Below are 18,566 nucleotides of genomic sequence, written 5' to 3'. Positions count from 1 at the left end.
CTCATTGTTGACTTCCCCACAAAGATTTAACTAAAATTGAGTGGAAATCTCTGCTCCCTAATAAGGTGGAAATACTGAAATTTTATTAGAAAAAAAAGGATGAATCTGAGATATATTCCTGCAAGAGAATTTACAGCAAAAACTTCGGTCGCACTTAAACACAAGATTAGTAAAAACACAAAATGGGCATGGTTGTTACAGTAAGCAGGGTTATGTAGAGAAATGTAATTCTTTGTTTTACACTATTCCCATAAGAGTCATATGGTGATCCATCATTTTCAGTACAATATGTAAAAATAACTTATTTGTAGGATCCTTTGATTGGCTACTTCATTGCTATAAATACCACTCTGAATTTATACTTCTATATTTGCTTTTTTTCTTTGTATAATATTGCTTTAAACTATTCTCTACTATCTTGATTTTGGGTACATTATCAAAAAGTTACCATTTTGAGGCAGCTATATTTCTTTCTGACTTAAGTACCTCTGTAAAAATGGGTATAATGCAAAGAAATAGTGAAATAAGAAATACTTTTCTGTAGGGGGGTCCCTTTAAGGAATATGTTTAAAGAATTACAAATGGGTGATTATATAAAATTGCACCAAAAATGCTAAATAAGTGATATAAATATCCAATTGGAATGCTTTCAGGGAAATTAGAGAGCAAATCCTCTTAATATTAGGTGAGTGAAGAGGAACAAAAGTGGCAGAGAAGAAACTCAGTCTTTTTATAGCAGTAAATCCTTTTGATCATCTAAACAAAGCTATGCAGCACTCCCTGCCCCAAGTCGATTTTATTTACACACAAAACTTGGTGTATCTTTTCAAGGTACTCCTGCCACTTGAAACTCATCCATGTACACTCTGGGGTTTCATATAAATGAACAATCTCCTTGGGATATAGAATAATCTGTAAAAACCAACAAAAGTAGAAACTGCTGTTACAGGCAAGTGGCAGAAAATCCCACTTCAAAAACAGAGCTAACTTCCAAACTACATACACGAGGAAATAAGTTATCAATTTTAACACACTTTATTGAAAATCATGCCAGCACTACTAAAAATGTTCCCACATACCACTCCCACTTCTCATACAGTATGTGATGTACAAAAGAATGAGTCATAAAATATCTGTGTAAAGGTCTGTAATATTATGCCTATGGATAATCACTATAAAAGTTTCAGGTATGCCAAAAGATATTGGTAATGGTAAATTTTTATAGTGATAAAATTTTATAGTAATAAATATTTCAAATATTTAAATCACTTTTGAAACATTTGCCATTGCTGAAATTATATCCCAACAGTGTTTGTTGGTTCATAAGTTGAAAAATTATTTTGGCATAAAAACTTTTGAGCAGAGTACCTGCTGCCAGCATCTACATCAGCTGGCACCTCACCCCAGGTGTGCCAAATTTTGTAATTTTCAGTGTGTGCTGTGCCATGACAATGGTTGGGAAGCCCTACACTGTACCATAGGCAATAAGAAGTATGTGTAACATGAAGAATGTTAGGGCTTCTTCATTTAGATCTTTGAGTTTATTTTGGCAATAACTATGAAATGGTCCAACTATTCAAAGAGCAGACCTTTTTCTAAAAGACTTAGCATGCTCTGAGAAAAAAAATAAACTTGAAACTTGGAAGAGATTTTGTTTCCTGAATATTAAACATGTCGGCCTATGATAATCTAGAAATTTCTATGTATGCCCAAATACTTAGTTAAAATTTTATACTTCTCTCCCTTACATGTACGAATAATTAGTTTGTAATGACTATTGTAAGCATCACCAATTTTAATTTAAAATAATGGCAGGGGGACTTCCCTGGTGGCGCAGTGGTTAAGAATCTGCCTGCCAATGCAGAGGACAAGGGTTCGAGCCCTGGTCTGGGAAGATCCCACATGCTGTGGAGCAACGAAGCCTGTGCGCCACAACTGAGCCTGCGCTCTAGAGCCCACGAGCCACAACTACTGAGCCCGTGTGCCACAACTACTGAAGCCCGCGTGCCTAGAGCCCATGTTCCGCAACAAGAGAAGCCACCACAATGAGAAGCCCGTGCACCGCAACGAAAAGTAGCCTCCACTCACTGGAACTACAGAAAGCCCGCGCGCAACAACAAAGACCCAACACAGCCAAAAATAAACAAATAAATAAATAAATTTTAAAAAATAAACAAGATAAAATAATGGCAGGCATTAGATGATCATTAATCTTTTTGCTAGTTTTTATTATACTACATAAGATTTGTATTTCCTGTGATCTGAGAAACATCAATATTCTATTTAAAATTTGTTCTTAAAAATATACAATATTGCACTTTAATTTTTGGCAGTTTAATTAAGGAACGGCTGAGTAAAAAAAAATCATACAAGAAACTACAGTTTTTGTTTTATAATAAGCAAAGAGCTTTGTATAAAAGCAGAACTTACAGTAGTGCCAAATAAACCAAATATTTACAGTGTCGCTATTAAAGTCTTACCTCTAAAGGAAGATTCAGTGTATTGGATGCAAACATTACTAATCTAACAAAAGTACACTCTGCCTCCCCCGCTTCTGCTGAACAATTTTACACTAAAGGGTATTCGTGTGAAAAGTTTTTGTAATTTCTTTCTCAAGAGAAAATACATAGAAAGTATGCTTGTTCCTGAAGCATCAAAACTGTGTCACTAAACTCTTTCACAGTTTCCTACAAGACCTGAAAAATCTCTAAACTAAGAATCAGAATCCCACGGTAAGCATGAGTTTTAGTTTTTTTGTAGATATTCTTTTTTAAAATTACAAGTATACAAGTTAGTTGGTTTTTAGTGTGATTTTAAGGTCAGCTTCCTGTACTCTTACTAAGATACATAAGATACTGACTAGGCATCTGCCTAAATTATTTTTAACTTTTGTTACATTGTAGTAAGACTGTATACATTTATACTGACCCATAATTTGCTATTCTACTTTTTATTTCCCAATTAGGTAAATACTCTGGACAGTGCAATATTTTTTACTTATCAACCAATTAGGAAGATAGTTTTGAATAGCTATTTGCAAAAACAAATATCAAGATTTAGACCTACTTAACAATATATTAAATATTCAAAAGACCAAAAAGAACATAAATAGAATGTATTGGTAATATAAATACATGACACAGAGACATTCATTTTTGGCACCGCCTTAAAAAAAAATCCAGCAGTACTTTATTTCCCTTCAGAGCTTTGGGAATACTTAAAATTTCTAACTATTAAACTTTTACTTTTCCTCCAGAGGAAAAATAATTCACAAATTTGAACTGGTATTTCAAAAGTATAGGATTTCCTTTTGTTACTTCTTAATTTGATCTGCAGAATGGACAGTTACTCAAAGCGTTAGCTAGCAGCCAATGAGTTAACTATGCTTTTATATTTTAATCCTACCAAGAAATGATTATGTCCAACAGTGATTCATTATGGAAAGATATGGTTTCTTCTTAAACAACCATGTACCAATTGCATAGTTGTGATCTGAGAACTCAAAGTAGAGCTACAAAGGCATTAATGTATGTTAACTGAACTGAGACTGTTAAAAAACAGTCTATCTTGGGTAGATGTTAGCATAAACCTAGAGGGAAAAAAAAACAGTCATTAGCAAAAAAGTTTTCTTTAAAAATAGGTTAATGCTAAGAACAGTAGCTTTTAAAATTTCTGTTTAAAAATAAGCTTAATAAACAAGAATACAAATTTTAATTCAAAACTTAGTTCTCTGAAATGCCCTATTTTCTCGCATACAGCAGAAAATACATTTTTCATAGTTTTTAACATTACATGTAAAAATGAGGCACTAGTTAAACGTATTTGAATATATTCACACAAACAGGAGTTTCCATCTCATCTGTAGGCTTATATTTGCTCAATGGGTTCTTGATGGCAGACTGCTCACAAAAATAAGTCTTCTGAAGGAGGTGCATAAGAGAAACCAACAAAGGCGTCGTCGGCCTCCAGTACGCTGGCGTTCACTATGGAATAGTCAGAAGACACACACACGGAATACGGAACTGTTTCTTCTGTAAACGCTGCATCAAAGTTCCTGATATCATCTGGTCCTGCCTAAAACGTCAAAAAGCATACTATTACTCACCTTACCTTTTTTCCCCTTACTTCAGTCCCTCATTAAAGCCCCTTCATGAATTTGTCTATTTATTCCTGGCAAGTTTAGATGTGTTCCTACTCCATCCATGTCTTTGAAACGTTTCCTGCTTTTCTCTTCCCGACTCTCATTATTCAGGTCCTTCTTACAGTTAGGGTTCTCGTTGTTGGGTTGGGGGGAGGAAAGATAAGGGTGAGGAAGGCTAGCGTGACAGGGTCCTCGCCTACGTTAATTTGAATCGTGGGTCCGGCAACTGACCCACTTTCTCTCTACCCATCACCACCTCTAAATTTACAAAAGGGGCTCAGGGAGGTTTTCAGGAGAAAATTTTGCATCTCCGCTTCCATAAAATGCCTGCCCATCCAGTTTCTCAATTCTGGGGACGTTGAAGCCTTTTGATGAAGAAATGGAGGGAGAGTAAGTACAATTATGAAAGGTGACTCTTGTGCTACAGAGGTCATTCACTGAGCATCCGGCTGTGACACCCTTAGCTCTAGAGACCTAAAGGGACTGGAACCTGGGAAATGAAGCATAGTGGCTACTTAGGCTCGAAGGTAGCGGTCAATCTTCCTTCACGAATCTGATACAAGCTAATGGACTCTCCCCTTCCAATTTATTTACAGATTAAAACTGGGATACAGATTCAGGTGATTTACTCTTAAAGCCCATCTCTGAAGCTCTAGGTTATCTCTATTCTAAGAGGAAGGGAATCCTTAAAATGTTCAAGTCATCAAGTCTAACCGAGGTAAACAGGTTCAGAGCACATGTATAAACCAAGGACACAGTTAGCCTGGTGGTCTACCAACAGCAGAGCAGAGACCAGGGAAATTCGGGATGCTAGATTCTTCCATATGAGAAATTCTCCAACAGAGGAGAAAGAATGCTAGAAATTAAACTCATGTATATATAAAAAAGTCATCAGGACTTCCCTGTGGCACAGTGGTTAAGAATCTGCCTGCCAGTGCAGGGGACGCAGGTTTGATCCCTGCTCCGGGAAGATTCTACATGCTGCGGAGCAACTAAGCCCATGCGCCACAACTAATGAAAGCCTGCACACCCTAGAGCCCATGTGCCGCAACTACTGAGCCCACACGGCACAACTACTAAAGCCCGTGCACTCTAGGGCCCACATGCCACAACTACTGAAGCCCACGTGCCACAACTACTGAAGCCTGCGTGCCTAGAGCCCATGCTCTGCAACAAGAGAAGCCACCGCAATGAGAAGCCCGCGCACCGCAATGAAGAGTAGCCCCTGCTCGCTGCAACTAGAGAAAGCCCATGCACAGCAACAAAGACCCAACGCAGCCAAAAAAAAAAAAAAAAAAAAAAGTCATCAAATTCTCATTTATAACCTTAGAAGCAAGGGCACTGGAACAAGACTAAGGTTTGAATTCTGGCTGTGAAATTTGTTAGCTGTAATTCTTTATATAAACTACCCTATCTCTGTGAGCTTGTTTCCTCTTCTGTAAAATAAGAATACTGCCATCTACCTGTTAAGTTTACTGTGAGGACTGGATGCGTTAATACATAAAATTCCCAAAATTTGACACGTAGAAGGTGCTCAATAAATGATGAAAAATGTTCCTTCACTGGACTTTATAAACATTCTGTGAACGCCCTGATGGCTCCTGGCCAGTACTGAGAGGGATAAAGCTGTACGGCTTACGTTAAGAGTGAGAGAAGACTCTCTCCTCAAAGCACCTGAGCTCGAATTCTAGGTCTGCAATTTTAACTTTAAACTTCTGGCAAGTTATTTAACCTTTTCTGTGCCTAAGTTAACTCATCTGTATTACGTGGAAAATAACGGTACTATTTTGTAGGATTGCTGCCAGGCTTAAGTAGAAGGATACAAGTACTGAGGGCAGCGTAGGAGCTAATTTTTTGATCTTTATCTGTTAGATGAGAAATGGCAACACGTTAGGGTTTTATCTTGCATTCCTTAAAGTCAGTGAGTTAGAACATCTTTTAATATATTAAAAAAACCATCTGCATTTATTTTTCTGTAATTGAATATTTTGTGTCTTTTGTCCATGTTTCTACTGGTCGTGGTCTTTCTTCTCAATGACTTATAAGAATGCTTTATGTGTTAGGGAAATTTCTCCCAGTTTCTTATTTGTGGTGTTTTTTTCATGCAGACATTTCTAAATTTTATGTGGTCAAATTTATCAGTTTTTTCCTCTTACAGCTTCTCCTTTGCAGGTCTTGCTTTAAAAAGTTTAATTAGTTGTAGACCAGCAGGGATCCAAACGCGGAGGTGCCTGACTCCTCTGAAGTCAACACTGTTTCCATATTCAGTCTTGCTTAGAAGGGGTCCCTAATGCTTTAATGAGCCTGATGACACGTTCATTTGAGGATAACTAAACTCAGTACGACTTTCAATATAAAGGAGAAAATACAATAATTCTTAAAGGTCCTGGGTTCCTACTGCAAATTCTAGAAATGAGGACAGAAATTATTGCCAATGGAGTCACTTCTGAAACAGACACTTCTGGGTGAGCTACATGAAACAAATCAGTCTACAAATGTCGTTACATTTATGGTGTACAATCTCACAACTATTAATTAATACCAGCTATCAGCCATGTACTGAAACTGACCCTGAATGAAATCTGAGTACACTAAATAACACTTTCCTGAAGTGATTTCTTATCCTGCTCTAATTTTCTAAAAAAAAGTGTTTCACGAGCTTCACAGCTACACCGAAAAACTTTAAATAAAAGAAAAACAAATTCGGCTATGATCCTGCAATCTCAAATCAGTCTTGATTTATATTCTCTTCCCATCCTTGCCTGTTACTTTTACTGCTATAATCTTATGTCACAAAAATGGTAATTACCACGTTTTCATTTAACATTATAAGGATTTTCCAAGCATCTACTCATTTTATATTTATTATCATTATTATCATTTACTTAACAAGAAAAGGAAATAGAGAGTAAGAAAGCATAGAAAAAATAATGACCTTGGGATCAGACACAGATCTGAATCTCAGGTCTGCTCTTCTAACCAGCTACGTGACATCTCTGAGTTTTCATTTCGTCATTTATAAAACATGTATAATAAGAACAGTAATAGCAGTAACTTGGTAGCTTATTTGAGGCATAAATTACATGCTGTAATGCATAAAAATTATATATGCCTACATACAGGAAGCTATCATTAGTAACATCATTATTGGCCTTCTGATGATTTATTAATAATCTCCCTATCATTATATATTTATTTCCAAACATTTCAACATTGTTAATCCTTTAAGTAAAACGTTTCCATCAGTAGATTTAACAAGTCAAACATTATTTGACTTTTTTTATATCAATCTAGAAAAAAATTGTGCGTTAGTGTTACTTAAAATGTCTGTTGGTTTATAGGTATGAAAATGATGCCTCACAGTTACTTTAATTTGCATTTTTTTAAACCTGTTGGGCTTTCTTACACATGCTCTTAAGAAGCACTTCACAATTACTGTTCTGGGAGATATTCTGATCAATCTAATGTACCTATAATCTTATGTGTTATCTTGAAGTTATCAGTTGTACTAGACATCCTGAGTGACATGTTTCATAAGTATTAGGTACTGATTCAATTTGATTCAGGTTAGATTTTGAGATCTATTTCTACAATTACGATGAGCTACAGTTCTATATTTCACTATTTTAGAAAGAAAGATTTGGATGTAAACATACCACATTAGGGTTAAACGGTGGTGGAATCTTCTTTTGTACAAGATCAGTCCAGCTGAGTGATTCAAAAAAAGGATGATTCTGAATTTCAAGCTAGAATAGTAAAGAAACAGATGTTTTACTAATGCTGAAGAATATATTAAGTACGCACTGAAGAATTTTATGAAACCGAACCATTTCTACTTTGTCCCTCAAAAGTTCTTTTTAGGTACATGTTTATGTTATTCAATTTGGCCAAATGGTGTAGTGAAAAGACTCCCAGAGCAGACGTGGGAGAGTTACTCAGAATGACGGACTTAAGTTACATCCTCTTCACAGTCATCGTTTCCTCACAGGTACAGTGGGGTTAACATTTCTGCCCTAGATATTTCATAGGTTGTTTCAAGAATCATTGGAAAATATGGAAATAAAAGTCGTATGGAAAGAATAAAGCACTACATAGGTACAAAGAATTATTATTACTGAAAGGGGAGGTAAAGGTGTTAAATGAGAGTTTTTTACACAGTGGGGCAGGGTGACAAGCTCTACTACCAAAAATGATTCCACTCTGGGCTGCTACTGTCAAAAGTCGGCACAGTATTGATTCTAGCTTTTCTTCCTACAAGGAGGCATGAGAGTGTATAAAAAGTAGGATCCAACCTAGTTTGATGGGTTTAAAAAAACTTCTCAGAGAAAGTGGTATCTGACCAGAGTTCTGGAAGATAAGTAAGAAGTAGGCAGACAAGAAAGAATGAGGAGAGAACATTCCAAGCAGAATACAAAGGGCCTGAGGCGGCAAAGGGCTTAGTTTGGTCAAGAAAATGAGAGCCCCATATGGCTGCGGAATAGGAAAGGACTGGGATTGTCACACAAAGGGGATCTCAAGAGGTAAATGGGCTCATCACACTGGGTCTATGCTAGGAATTTTGGATTTTATTCTAGGATCATGGGACTCCATCACGGAGCTTTAGGAAGGGGAATGTCACAAATGTGGGGTTTTTTTGTTTGTTTGCTTTTTAAGATGACTCTAATGGGGGAATGGACTGGGGAGTCATGATCAGAAAAAGGAAAACAGCTACAATCGTGGCCAAACAGAAGATGACAATGCTAGGAAAAGAGTGGTAGCAGTGGGAGCAGAGAGAGGTGTCTGGATACGGGAAAGATCTAGGAGGCAAATATACTAGGGTCTGGCTGTTTGTTGAATACGGAAGAAAGGAAGAGAGAAGAGTCAGGAATGACTCTCAGATTTCTGGCCCGAAGAGCACAGAAGGAAGACAGCAAGAGTTCAATTATGAACATGCTGGACTCTCCAGAATCCACGTGGTGGTGCTGAACAGGCACAGGTATTCTTTGAGTTCGAGCTCACTAGAGAGGGGTCTAGACTGAAGGTATAAATGTCAGATGAAGACACAACCAAAGCCATAGGGACAACTGAGATTGTCCAGGAAGAGAGGCAACAGAAGAAACAAGGGTCTGGGGCCAACCATAAGGAACTGCAACACTTAAAAGTCAGGGTGAAGAGGAGGACTCAGAAATACAGAGGAAAGCACGAGAGGAGTGTGTGCTGGTGCAGAAGCCCAGGAGAGGGCTGGAAGTTGAAATGCTGCTGAGAATGCAATCTGAGGAACAGAAGTACTCAACAATTCTAGTAGCTATTGTGGGGTAGACTGAGAAATGAGAAGAGACTGGAAAAGGGAGAATGAATATAGAAACTTTCAACTTGGTTTTCATGTCGAAAACTTTCAAACTTTTCCCTTGGCTATGAAGGGAGAAAGAGACAGTATTGGAGGATCCAGGACAAAAGAGGGCAGTTATCTGTGCAGAAAAAAGCATGCATAGGGCTCCTTGCAAGGGGTCAGGATCCAGTAAAGGCAGGAACTGACCTTTTCCACTATACTAGGAAGAAGGAAACAACTGGGGCAGGTGCATGTAGGTCTGCAAATCTGACAGCAGGAAGCTGAGTGAGTTCTGCTCTGCTGATTCTATTTTTCCCTATAAAATATCAACAGAAGGCAAGAGCATCTGGTAAAAGGGAAGAAGAAAAGGAATCTGGAAATTTGGAGAGAAGGTCTAAAATAGTTAATACAGAGAGTAGGAGCATGAACTGCAGAAGCACTGAGGAGACTAATGACCAGACTTCACAACGCTTCCAATATTCCCAGGTGTGCAACTGTCATCAGCACTGTTCAGCAGCCCTGGGGTGACAGCTGGGTTCATCTAGGGTTGCAATTTCTGCCCGTGAATTCAACAAAAGGACCAAGAGACAAGGAGGAATGAAGCATTAGTAAGACTGCCCTGAAACAATGGACTCTGGAGTCCAAGCTAGAGAGAAAACTGGACAGAGCTACCTGCTGCACTGGGGAGTGCAGAAGGGGAAAAGCAGCAGCAGACGTGTTTATTATTCACAGCTCAAGTTCAAGACCGGTAAAGAGCCCCCAAAAATTCCTGAGAAATTTTAATGAATTTAAAGGTTCATGTTCCTCAGTAGTTCATGAATTCACTAACATAACACTGGTAACTGCACTAGCAATTAAATTACCCTGATTTGAAGGAAAAAAAAAAAAAGCAAACCTGCAGATCCCATAATTATTTCAAAGAGGTGTCACATTTAAATTCTCAGGAAAAAAAGTGATTTAATGATAGTTCAAGCAAAAGGTATTACCTCATGCAGTCAGAAGGCACTTACATTCTTGTTAAACAAAATGATCTAAAAGTTTAGGTGATCAAAAAATGCATGCCGTGTGTTTGTTTTAGAAGCGGGTAGGAAATTCTAACAAATAACAGGGTATGAAAGCTGGATACGGGGGCTGAAAAGGACAGGATCAAATGGTTATGAAGATCAAATGAAAAAAATGCTTGTGCAGGAGCTTGAAACACTGTACAGTTCTACATAAACACGGGTGAAAATTGCTGGAACAAGCATGCTTCTTTCTCATGGTGCTATTCTTTAAGAGCTGCATTCATCCCATTAAATACCACATAAAATAAGGATTTATCTTCAAATTATAAATAAGCTTAATAAAGAGGATACTGGGAAAGATGTACATACGAAGTCTTCTTTGGCACCGAGTCGGTTTTGCCTGTCTTTTTCTAGGAGTTCTTCCAGAATCGACCAGGCTGTAAGGCTCACTCCTGGCCTCAAACTTAGGGGCTTGTGAAGAATATTGTCATACATTTCAGCAACATCTCGGCAATAAAAAGGAGGCTGGGGGTCGGGGGGAGAGGAGAAAGTTAGTACTAATTGAATTATGCACAGATGGGGTTAAAATAGTTAGATTTGGCCTTGATGTACAAAGAGCAGTCTGGCTGCACAAGTACAGAAAAGCACAAGCCTCTTTGGGCGTATGAACATCTACAGTGTGGCTTTCCATGTGAAGAGATTTTAAAACCCAGCGCGCTATAGAGCTTAATACATGTTCACTAAATGAATTAGGGTCAGTTTGTTCAATAACACCTGCAGAGAGGTGTAAATTGTATAAAAGTTGCAATAGGATCTGCTTTAAAGAAAACCACTACCAACCTCATCATTAGGCATAATGATAGAATTACTGGAAATAGAGATTCAACACAGATCAAACAAATAACTTCTTGAGACTTGGGAATAAACTAATTTAAAAAGATTTCTAGGGCTTCCCTGCTGGCGCAGTGGTTCAGAGTCCGCCTGCCGATGCAGGGGACACGGGTTCGTGCCCCGGTCCGGGAAGATCCCACATGCCGCGGAGTGGCTGGGCCCGTGAACCATGGCCGCTGAGCCTGTGCGTCCGGAGCCTGTGCTCCGCAACGCGAGAGGCCACAACAGTGAGAGGCCCGCGTACTGCAAAAAAAAAAAAAAAATTTCTAGGGAGATGGAGACCTAACTTGTGGCAGTGACAGTGTCCTGCAGAATTAAAATTCTACTTTCACAGCTTACAGACCTGAGGTACAGCTCCAACATGAGAATTAGCTAGTTAATTTTTGAGTTACAAGTTTAAAGTAAAAATAATTTTTAAAGTTAAGGGAGTTATAAGCTTGTTATTTTTTTCTTTTGTATAGGAAAGAAAAACTTCATTTTTTAAAATCTGATTTTATTTTTAAATTGTTAATATAAGTCTCATTAATGAACTATGTGTTTCAAATGTTCCGTTTGAATCAATTACATTCTATATGCAATGATAATATTTTATACTTTCAAAGTCCTCTAAAGAAATACAAAGGATTCGGAAATGTCAGGCTGACGAATACCCAACACTTAAAGAAAGCAAGGTATAAAGTGGTTATCAGGTCTTCTAAGTCACCAGCATAACCAGAAAACTAGATCTTTTAACAAGCAGATCATGGTCAAGGGCAAAGAAGAGACAGCACTGGCTGTCATTAGGACTCTATCATTCAAAGTTAGCAACATGAGACAAAAGATGCTCTAAAACATACCTCGGGGACTGAATTTCACTGAGATCGCCCCCATTTTCAGGGGAAACACACACACACATACACACAGAGAGCAAAACAAAAAAGCCAAGACCACCTCAAGTCTCAGTGGATGGCGGATTTAGCTTAGTGGGAGCAGCGGTGTGGGCGATGAGAGCCTGGTCACCATCCTGAGGCTGCTGGCCACTCACAGGCCCACAAAGGGAACCTAAAAACTATTCTGAATGTTTAAAAAAGCCTAAAGAAAAACATACATTATTCCTGCAAGGAATAAGCTAATTAAAGTGCCTAAAATTGTTTGCTTTTGGTTGGAATGATATTAACTCAATGTAGTAAAACAATTTGACTCGTTAATCAGAAGCTCTGGCTAACTGTGTCTTTAATTAATAAAAACTGGGGAAACTGATTACACAGCACACATCACTTTTTTCCAATGAAATATTTAAGACATGATGTTTATGATAAAGGGAATAAAGTGTTCCCAGTCATAAAAAAAACCAGAGCACCAGTAAACTTACTAAATCCTATAAAAACAAAACACGAGGTAAAACCAAAAGGTATTATTATCTTCTGAGAAATAAAATCTTTTTCTTTTCATCTTTTTGAAATTAGGCAGAATGACTGGAGCAAACTGAATGAAAGTGGGTAATTTTAACGTTACAACTTGGTGTCTATTTCTTAAAAATGTAGTGGGATGAGAACATTTGAAGTAGTGATTGGTATGATAGAGAAACAATTATAAAAAATTAGTAAGAAAATGAAAAGTTTTTCTTTTTTGTGCATATCCCTAATGTGGTTTTGGATTCATTTAACCAGGTTACTACTGTTCTGTTAGTGTTATCTAAGTGTCCATGAGATTACTGAAAGAAAGAGAAAACTGAAATCACTTATAACATATTAGAATCATAATGACAGAGGAGAAATACATACCAATCCATACAGCATTTCATACAGAACAGCACCAAGGCACCACCAATCTACAGTATTGTCATAGGGCTGTTTTCTGATTACTTCAGGTGCTAGGTACTATAGAAAAGATTAAATATTAGAGCAACTCAATAAATAGTTGAAGACAAAATCTAGGAATAATTGAGAAATTTAATAAATTTTAGGTGTAATATCACACTAAATTAAACATGTTATCTAGATTTTCAGTTGGTTGGGTATTCTCATTCTATACCAGGGGTTCTTGGCTGGTGCTAGTCTTCAGAATCAATTGGGATAATTTTCAAAATACACATATTCAAGCATTTCTCCCCAGAAACTGTGATGTAGTTAAGACAAATAGAGGACAACAAATGTACAAACTGTAATTCTAAGTAGGTAAAGTAGGTAATTTTTGGGGGGGTAGCGGGGGGAGTCTTTCTCAAAATTAATTTTAGAAATTCTTATGGCCATTATTCATAATTGATTCTCCTGAAGAAAGAATTTTTAGTGTGGCAATTATTGAAAGAAAAAAGAATAAATTGCATTCTTATTTAAGAATTACAATAGCAATTCTTTAACATATTTTTTAGAAAAGTTGCTTAAGTTATTATATGGCTATTTACATTTCAAATTGTAAAAAATTTAAACGTCATGATTTCACACATATAAGATGGTGAATTTGAATTTTAGATTCCAAAATACATATTTCCTCTTCCCACATGAAATATATATAAGGAAATACATTCTTAAGCTTTTTTATGTGATCCAAAGAAATGGCAACATATATAAAAAGGGTTTAATAATTTCTGATCATATTTAGGTTTAGATGACCAAAAAAACTTCTATTTCCCTTCTAAAAATTATAGGACTTAAAGATTTTGTTAACTATTAAATGAATATACACCCACGAAAAATGTTTCTTCATACATAAACCAAAATAGAATTATTACAAATATATACAAGAGCTAGGGTTAGATTAGAGAAAAAGGAAGAAAAAATACATTTCACAGTAAATAGTTGTACTTATAGATACTTTAAGTTTCTCATCTTGATTAGAAATCTGATGTGAGCTATTTTATCACACATTTTTAACATGATATTTGCAAATACTCCACAATCTTAATTACTCTTAATTAATTGCAATTAAGATCACAATTAATATTTTAAAATTAGAACACTTTAAACTAAACGTATGTATGTGTGAAGTTAGAATAACAAGGCTTTCACATAAATTTTAAGGATTATTATTACTGTCTCAAATCGAAAGATACATTTTCTGCTAGTTAAAATGATTAGAGAATAGGATGTTCTGGTTAATAAATTTGATTTGTAATTTTTCCCCCATATCCACTGCTTTATTTTCTTCCATTAAACAATTTTTATTATAAAATATTTTAACCATCCAAAAAGTATAAAAATATAACAGAAACCAATAGTGCTGCCACCCAAATATAGGCAATGTTAACATTTTGCCATATTTGCTTTAGCTTATTTCTTTGAAAAAACAGCTTTATTATGATATTTGCATACCATGCCATTCACCCATTTAAAGTATACAATTCAGTGGCTGTTAATATATTCACAGTGTTGTCCCAACATTACCTCAATTAATTTTTGGACATTTTCATCACTGATTCATGATTTTTTTTTTTGTTTTAAGAATTAGAAATGTAATCAAATGTTTGAAGAAATCTAAGGTAAACTTTTAACATTAAAAACAAGTAAGCATAATTTATCTTTGTTGGGTTATCTGCAGTATCTCAAAATCACAGTTAAAAAAATATCAAATATCAATAAACTTTAAATGTTCAGAAGGGATGATTATCGGATATTTCCAGCTGGCTGGAAGCTGAAAATATTTTTACTCTATTTTTCTGATTTCAAATTTTATATATACAATTTGTGTTTCATTTTTGCATTTTATACATGAGTACATGAATGAGACATATTTCTTACCTCTGGTGTCCCACAAAATGTTGTTGTGGTGTCAGAAATAGCAATTCCTTCTTTACAAAGCCCAAAATCTGTTAAGACAACATGTCCCTGACGAATACAGGGGCAGTAAGATAAAAGAATGCATGGACATAAATTGACACTTATTAAAACCATTGGATTTTGAAATAATCATAGATTAAAAGGAAATTGCAAAAACAATGCAGAGTTCCATGTCCCCTTCCCCCAGCTTCCCCCAATGCTGACACCTTATATAACTGTAGTAGTGTCAAAATCAGGAAAATGACGTTGGTATAATACTGATAACTAGACGGCCAACTTTATTCAGTTTTCGCTATTTTACATGCAGGCATTTGTGTGTGTGTATGTGTAGCCCTATGTAATAGAGATGTATAGATTCGTGTAACTACCACCACGATCAGACAGAGAACGTCCATCATCCCAAAGGAACAAAGGAACTCTCTCACGCTACTCCTTTATCTTTGAACTCCCCTATTCCCTCAGTCCCTGTCCCCTTGCAACCACTAATCTGTTCTCCATCTCTATAGTTTTGACATTTCGAGAATGTTATCTAGTGGAATCATGCAGTGTGGAACCTTTGAGGTGGACTCTTTTCCACTAAGCATAACAACAAGAAAAATCATGAACTAGTAAATGGAAAGTAATGAAACTTAAAAGCTTTTGCACAGCGAAGGAAACCATAAACAAGACCAAAAGACAACCCTAGAATGGGAGAAAATATTTGCAAACGAAGCAACTGATAAAGGATTAACCGCCAAAATATATAAGCACCTCATGCAGCTCAATGTCAAAAAAACAAACAACCCAATCCAAAAATGGGCAGAAGACCTAAATAGACGTTTCTCCAAAGAAGATATACAGATTGCCAACAAACACATGAAAGGATGCTCAACATCACTAATCATTAGAGAAATGCAAATCAAAAACTACAATGAGGTATCACCTCACACCGGTCAGAATGGCCATCATCAAAAAGTCTACAAACAATAAATGCTGGAGAGGGTGTGGAGAAAAGGGAACCCTCTTGCACTGTTGGTGGGAAGGTAAACTGATACAGCCACTATGGAGAACAGTATGGAGGTTCCTTAAAAAACTAAAAATAGAACTACCATACGACCCAGCAATCCCACTACTGGGCATATACCCTGAGAAAACCATAATTCAAAAGGAGTCATGTACCACAATGTTCATTGCAGCTCTATTTACAATAGCCAGGACATGAAAGCAACCTAAGTGTCCACTGACAGATGAATGGGTAAAGAAGATGTGGCACATATATACAATGGAATATTACTCAGCCATAAAAAGAAATGAAATTCAGTTATTTGTAGTGAGATGGATCGACCTAGAGTCTGTCATAGAGAGTGAAGTAAGTCCGAAAGAGAAAAACAAATACCATATGCTAACACATATATATGGAATCTAAAAAAAAAAAAAAAAGAGTTCTGATGAACCTAGTGGAAGGACAGGAATAAAGACGCAGACGTAGAGAATGGACTTGAGGACACGGAGACGGGGAAGGGTAAGCTGGGATGAAGTGAGAGAGTGGCATGGACATATACACACTACCAAATGTAGAATGGATGGCTGGTGGGAAGCAGCTGCATAGCACAGGGAGATCAGCTTGGTGCTTTGTGACCACCTAGAGGGGTGGGATAAGGAGGGTGGGAGGGAGACGCAAGAGGGAGGGGATATGGGGATATGTGTATATGTATAGCTGATTCACTTTGTTATACAGCAGAAACTAATGCACCATTGTAGAGCAATTATACTCCAATAAAGATGTTGAAAAAAAAAATCATGAACTAGTAGGTTTTTAAAAGACAATACTTACTACTGAATCCAAAAGAATATTTTCTGGTTTCAAGTCTCTATCGAATTAAAAGGAAAGAAAAGGAAAACTGAATATGAACTGAAATAAAATAATAAAAAGAAATTTTAGGAGTGAAATGTTTAAAATTTACCTGTACACTATTTTGATGGAGTGCAAATAACCCAATGCACTGGCAATTTCAGCAGCATAAAACCTAGCTCTGTGTTCGGGAAAGGACCGTTCTCTTTGTAAGTGAAAAAACAGCTGTAAAATTGAAAAAAAAAAGAATATTAAGATCATTCACACATAAAGTGAAACAAATATATTCTAAAAATACAAAAACGGGATTTATTTTTGTTACTTTGGACGATAAAAATGCACCAAAGCACAGAACCGTGACTTCCCCTTGCCTGTGCATCCCCTCCACCCAGCAACCATGCTCTCTTCAACCACAAATCTTTCCCTAACCGTGCGTACTGCTCGCTCATCTCCATGTACCCCTCGATCCTCAGTGTGGCAGTATCCTCGCACCACTCCAGGCAACCTCCCTGGAAAAAGATTATTAATGGAGACCAATGATTTTGATACTGCCATGTAATTATCTTACTGGGCCTTTGTTTGCCTGTTCTTTCATTTGAAAAAACCAAAAACACTATTTAGAGATCGTAAACTAGTGGCTGGAAGATCAAATCTAACCCACAGATATAATGTGTTTGAACCAAAGAATGTTTTCAGAAAAATCTAAAATAATTGGTAACATTTAAAAACTGGGAAATTTTTTTTTTGGTTAAAATTCATAGTTTTGGTTTCTTCTGGGGAAAAAAAAAGGGTGGGGGGAGCTCTGCACCATTAAGCCTAAATTCAATATGGTAGCAACTGGCTGGAGCTCATTGGCAGCTGGACTCTCCAGTTCATTTCTTACACTTCCTAATTCTTAATGCATTTCTCACAACCTGTCCTCTAGTTATCAGGTTACCTGCCTAGGCAAAGTTTGCTCTAGGTTCTTACTCTAAGTCTTTGGGCTTCTAAAACAATCATCTCTCATTGGGGGCTTTCTTCTACCTTGGACAGTTCCATCTCCGCTCCTTTCTGGGCCCTTATGCTGCAGGGATTGACAAATTGTCTTTCCTAGGTTTCTCCACTGTTATTCTTTCTCTGGATACCCTCCCAGGCAACTTAATCCATTCCAATGATTTTAACCACCACTCTATGTTGATGTCTCTCGTGTGGGCAGCCCTCTGCTTGGAGCTTCTACTGCAAAAATCTGCTGCCTGCTGCTCTTTCTTGAATATTTAACAAGCCAACAAATTCAATTTGTCTAACCCAGAGCCCCTGGTCTTCTCTTACAGACTTACTGCCACTGCTGTATTGTCTCATTTAATGATGTCACTTTCTACCCAGCCCTCTAAGCCACGGGAGGCAGCAAGGTAAAGTGGAAATCGATTTTCAAACTGAAAAGCTAGCTGATCAGCCTTGGGTTCAAATCCTAGTTCTCCTCTTTTCGTGTGTAATTCATTTAACTTCTTTGATTTTCAAAGACTGTCCCCAATTTTTTCTTAGCCTCTTCTGAAAGGTGATGGTGAAGATCAGTTACAACAGATCCTGACGGAGTAGATAAATGGGGCTGACCTGGGATTCACCTCTACTGCTCCTTTACCCTTAGTCCCTATATCCA

The 18,566-nt window shown here is 37.0% G+C and overlaps 1 protein-coding gene across 2 annotated transcripts in view; it reads right to left on the bottom strand.

Moving 5' to 3' along the window:
• Positions 1-3,734: 3,734 nt before the first annotated feature.
• The window catches only part of LOC307065741 (serine/threonine-protein kinase Sgk3), a 50,178-nt gene continuing 35,346 nt past the window's right edge, over positions 3,735-18,566 (bottom strand). The window contains exons 10-16 of one of the 2 annotated variants that reach the window (XM_079722660.1): positions 17,043-17,155; positions 16,913-16,949; positions 15,061-15,147; positions 13,108-13,203; positions 10,823-10,978; positions 7,798-7,887; positions 3,735-4,074 (exon numbers count right to left, since the gene is read on the bottom strand). In XM_079722660.1, the coding sequence (XP_079578786.1) occupies positions 3,904-4,074; positions 7,798-7,887; positions 10,823-10,978; positions 13,108-13,203; positions 15,061-15,147; positions 16,913-16,949; positions 17,043-17,155 (750 nt within the window). In that variant the 3' untranslated portion in view covers positions 3,735-3,903. The remainder of the gene's footprint in view (positions 4,075-7,797; positions 7,888-10,822; positions 10,979-13,107; positions 13,204-15,060; positions 15,148-16,912; positions 16,950-17,042; positions 17,156-18,566) is intronic. The other variant, XM_079722661.1, reaches the window with a different exon arrangement.

The sequence above is a fragment of the Hyperoodon ampullatus genome, assembly GCF_949752795.1.
Source record: "Hyperoodon ampullatus genome assembly, chromosome: 17".
NCBI classification, from domain to species: domain Eukaryota; kingdom Metazoa; phylum Chordata; class Mammalia; order Artiodactyla; family Ziphiidae; genus Hyperoodon; species Hyperoodon ampullatus.
The sequence above is the reverse complement of the archived record's forward strand: the minus strand, read 5'-3'. Positions and strand labels throughout refer to the sequence as shown.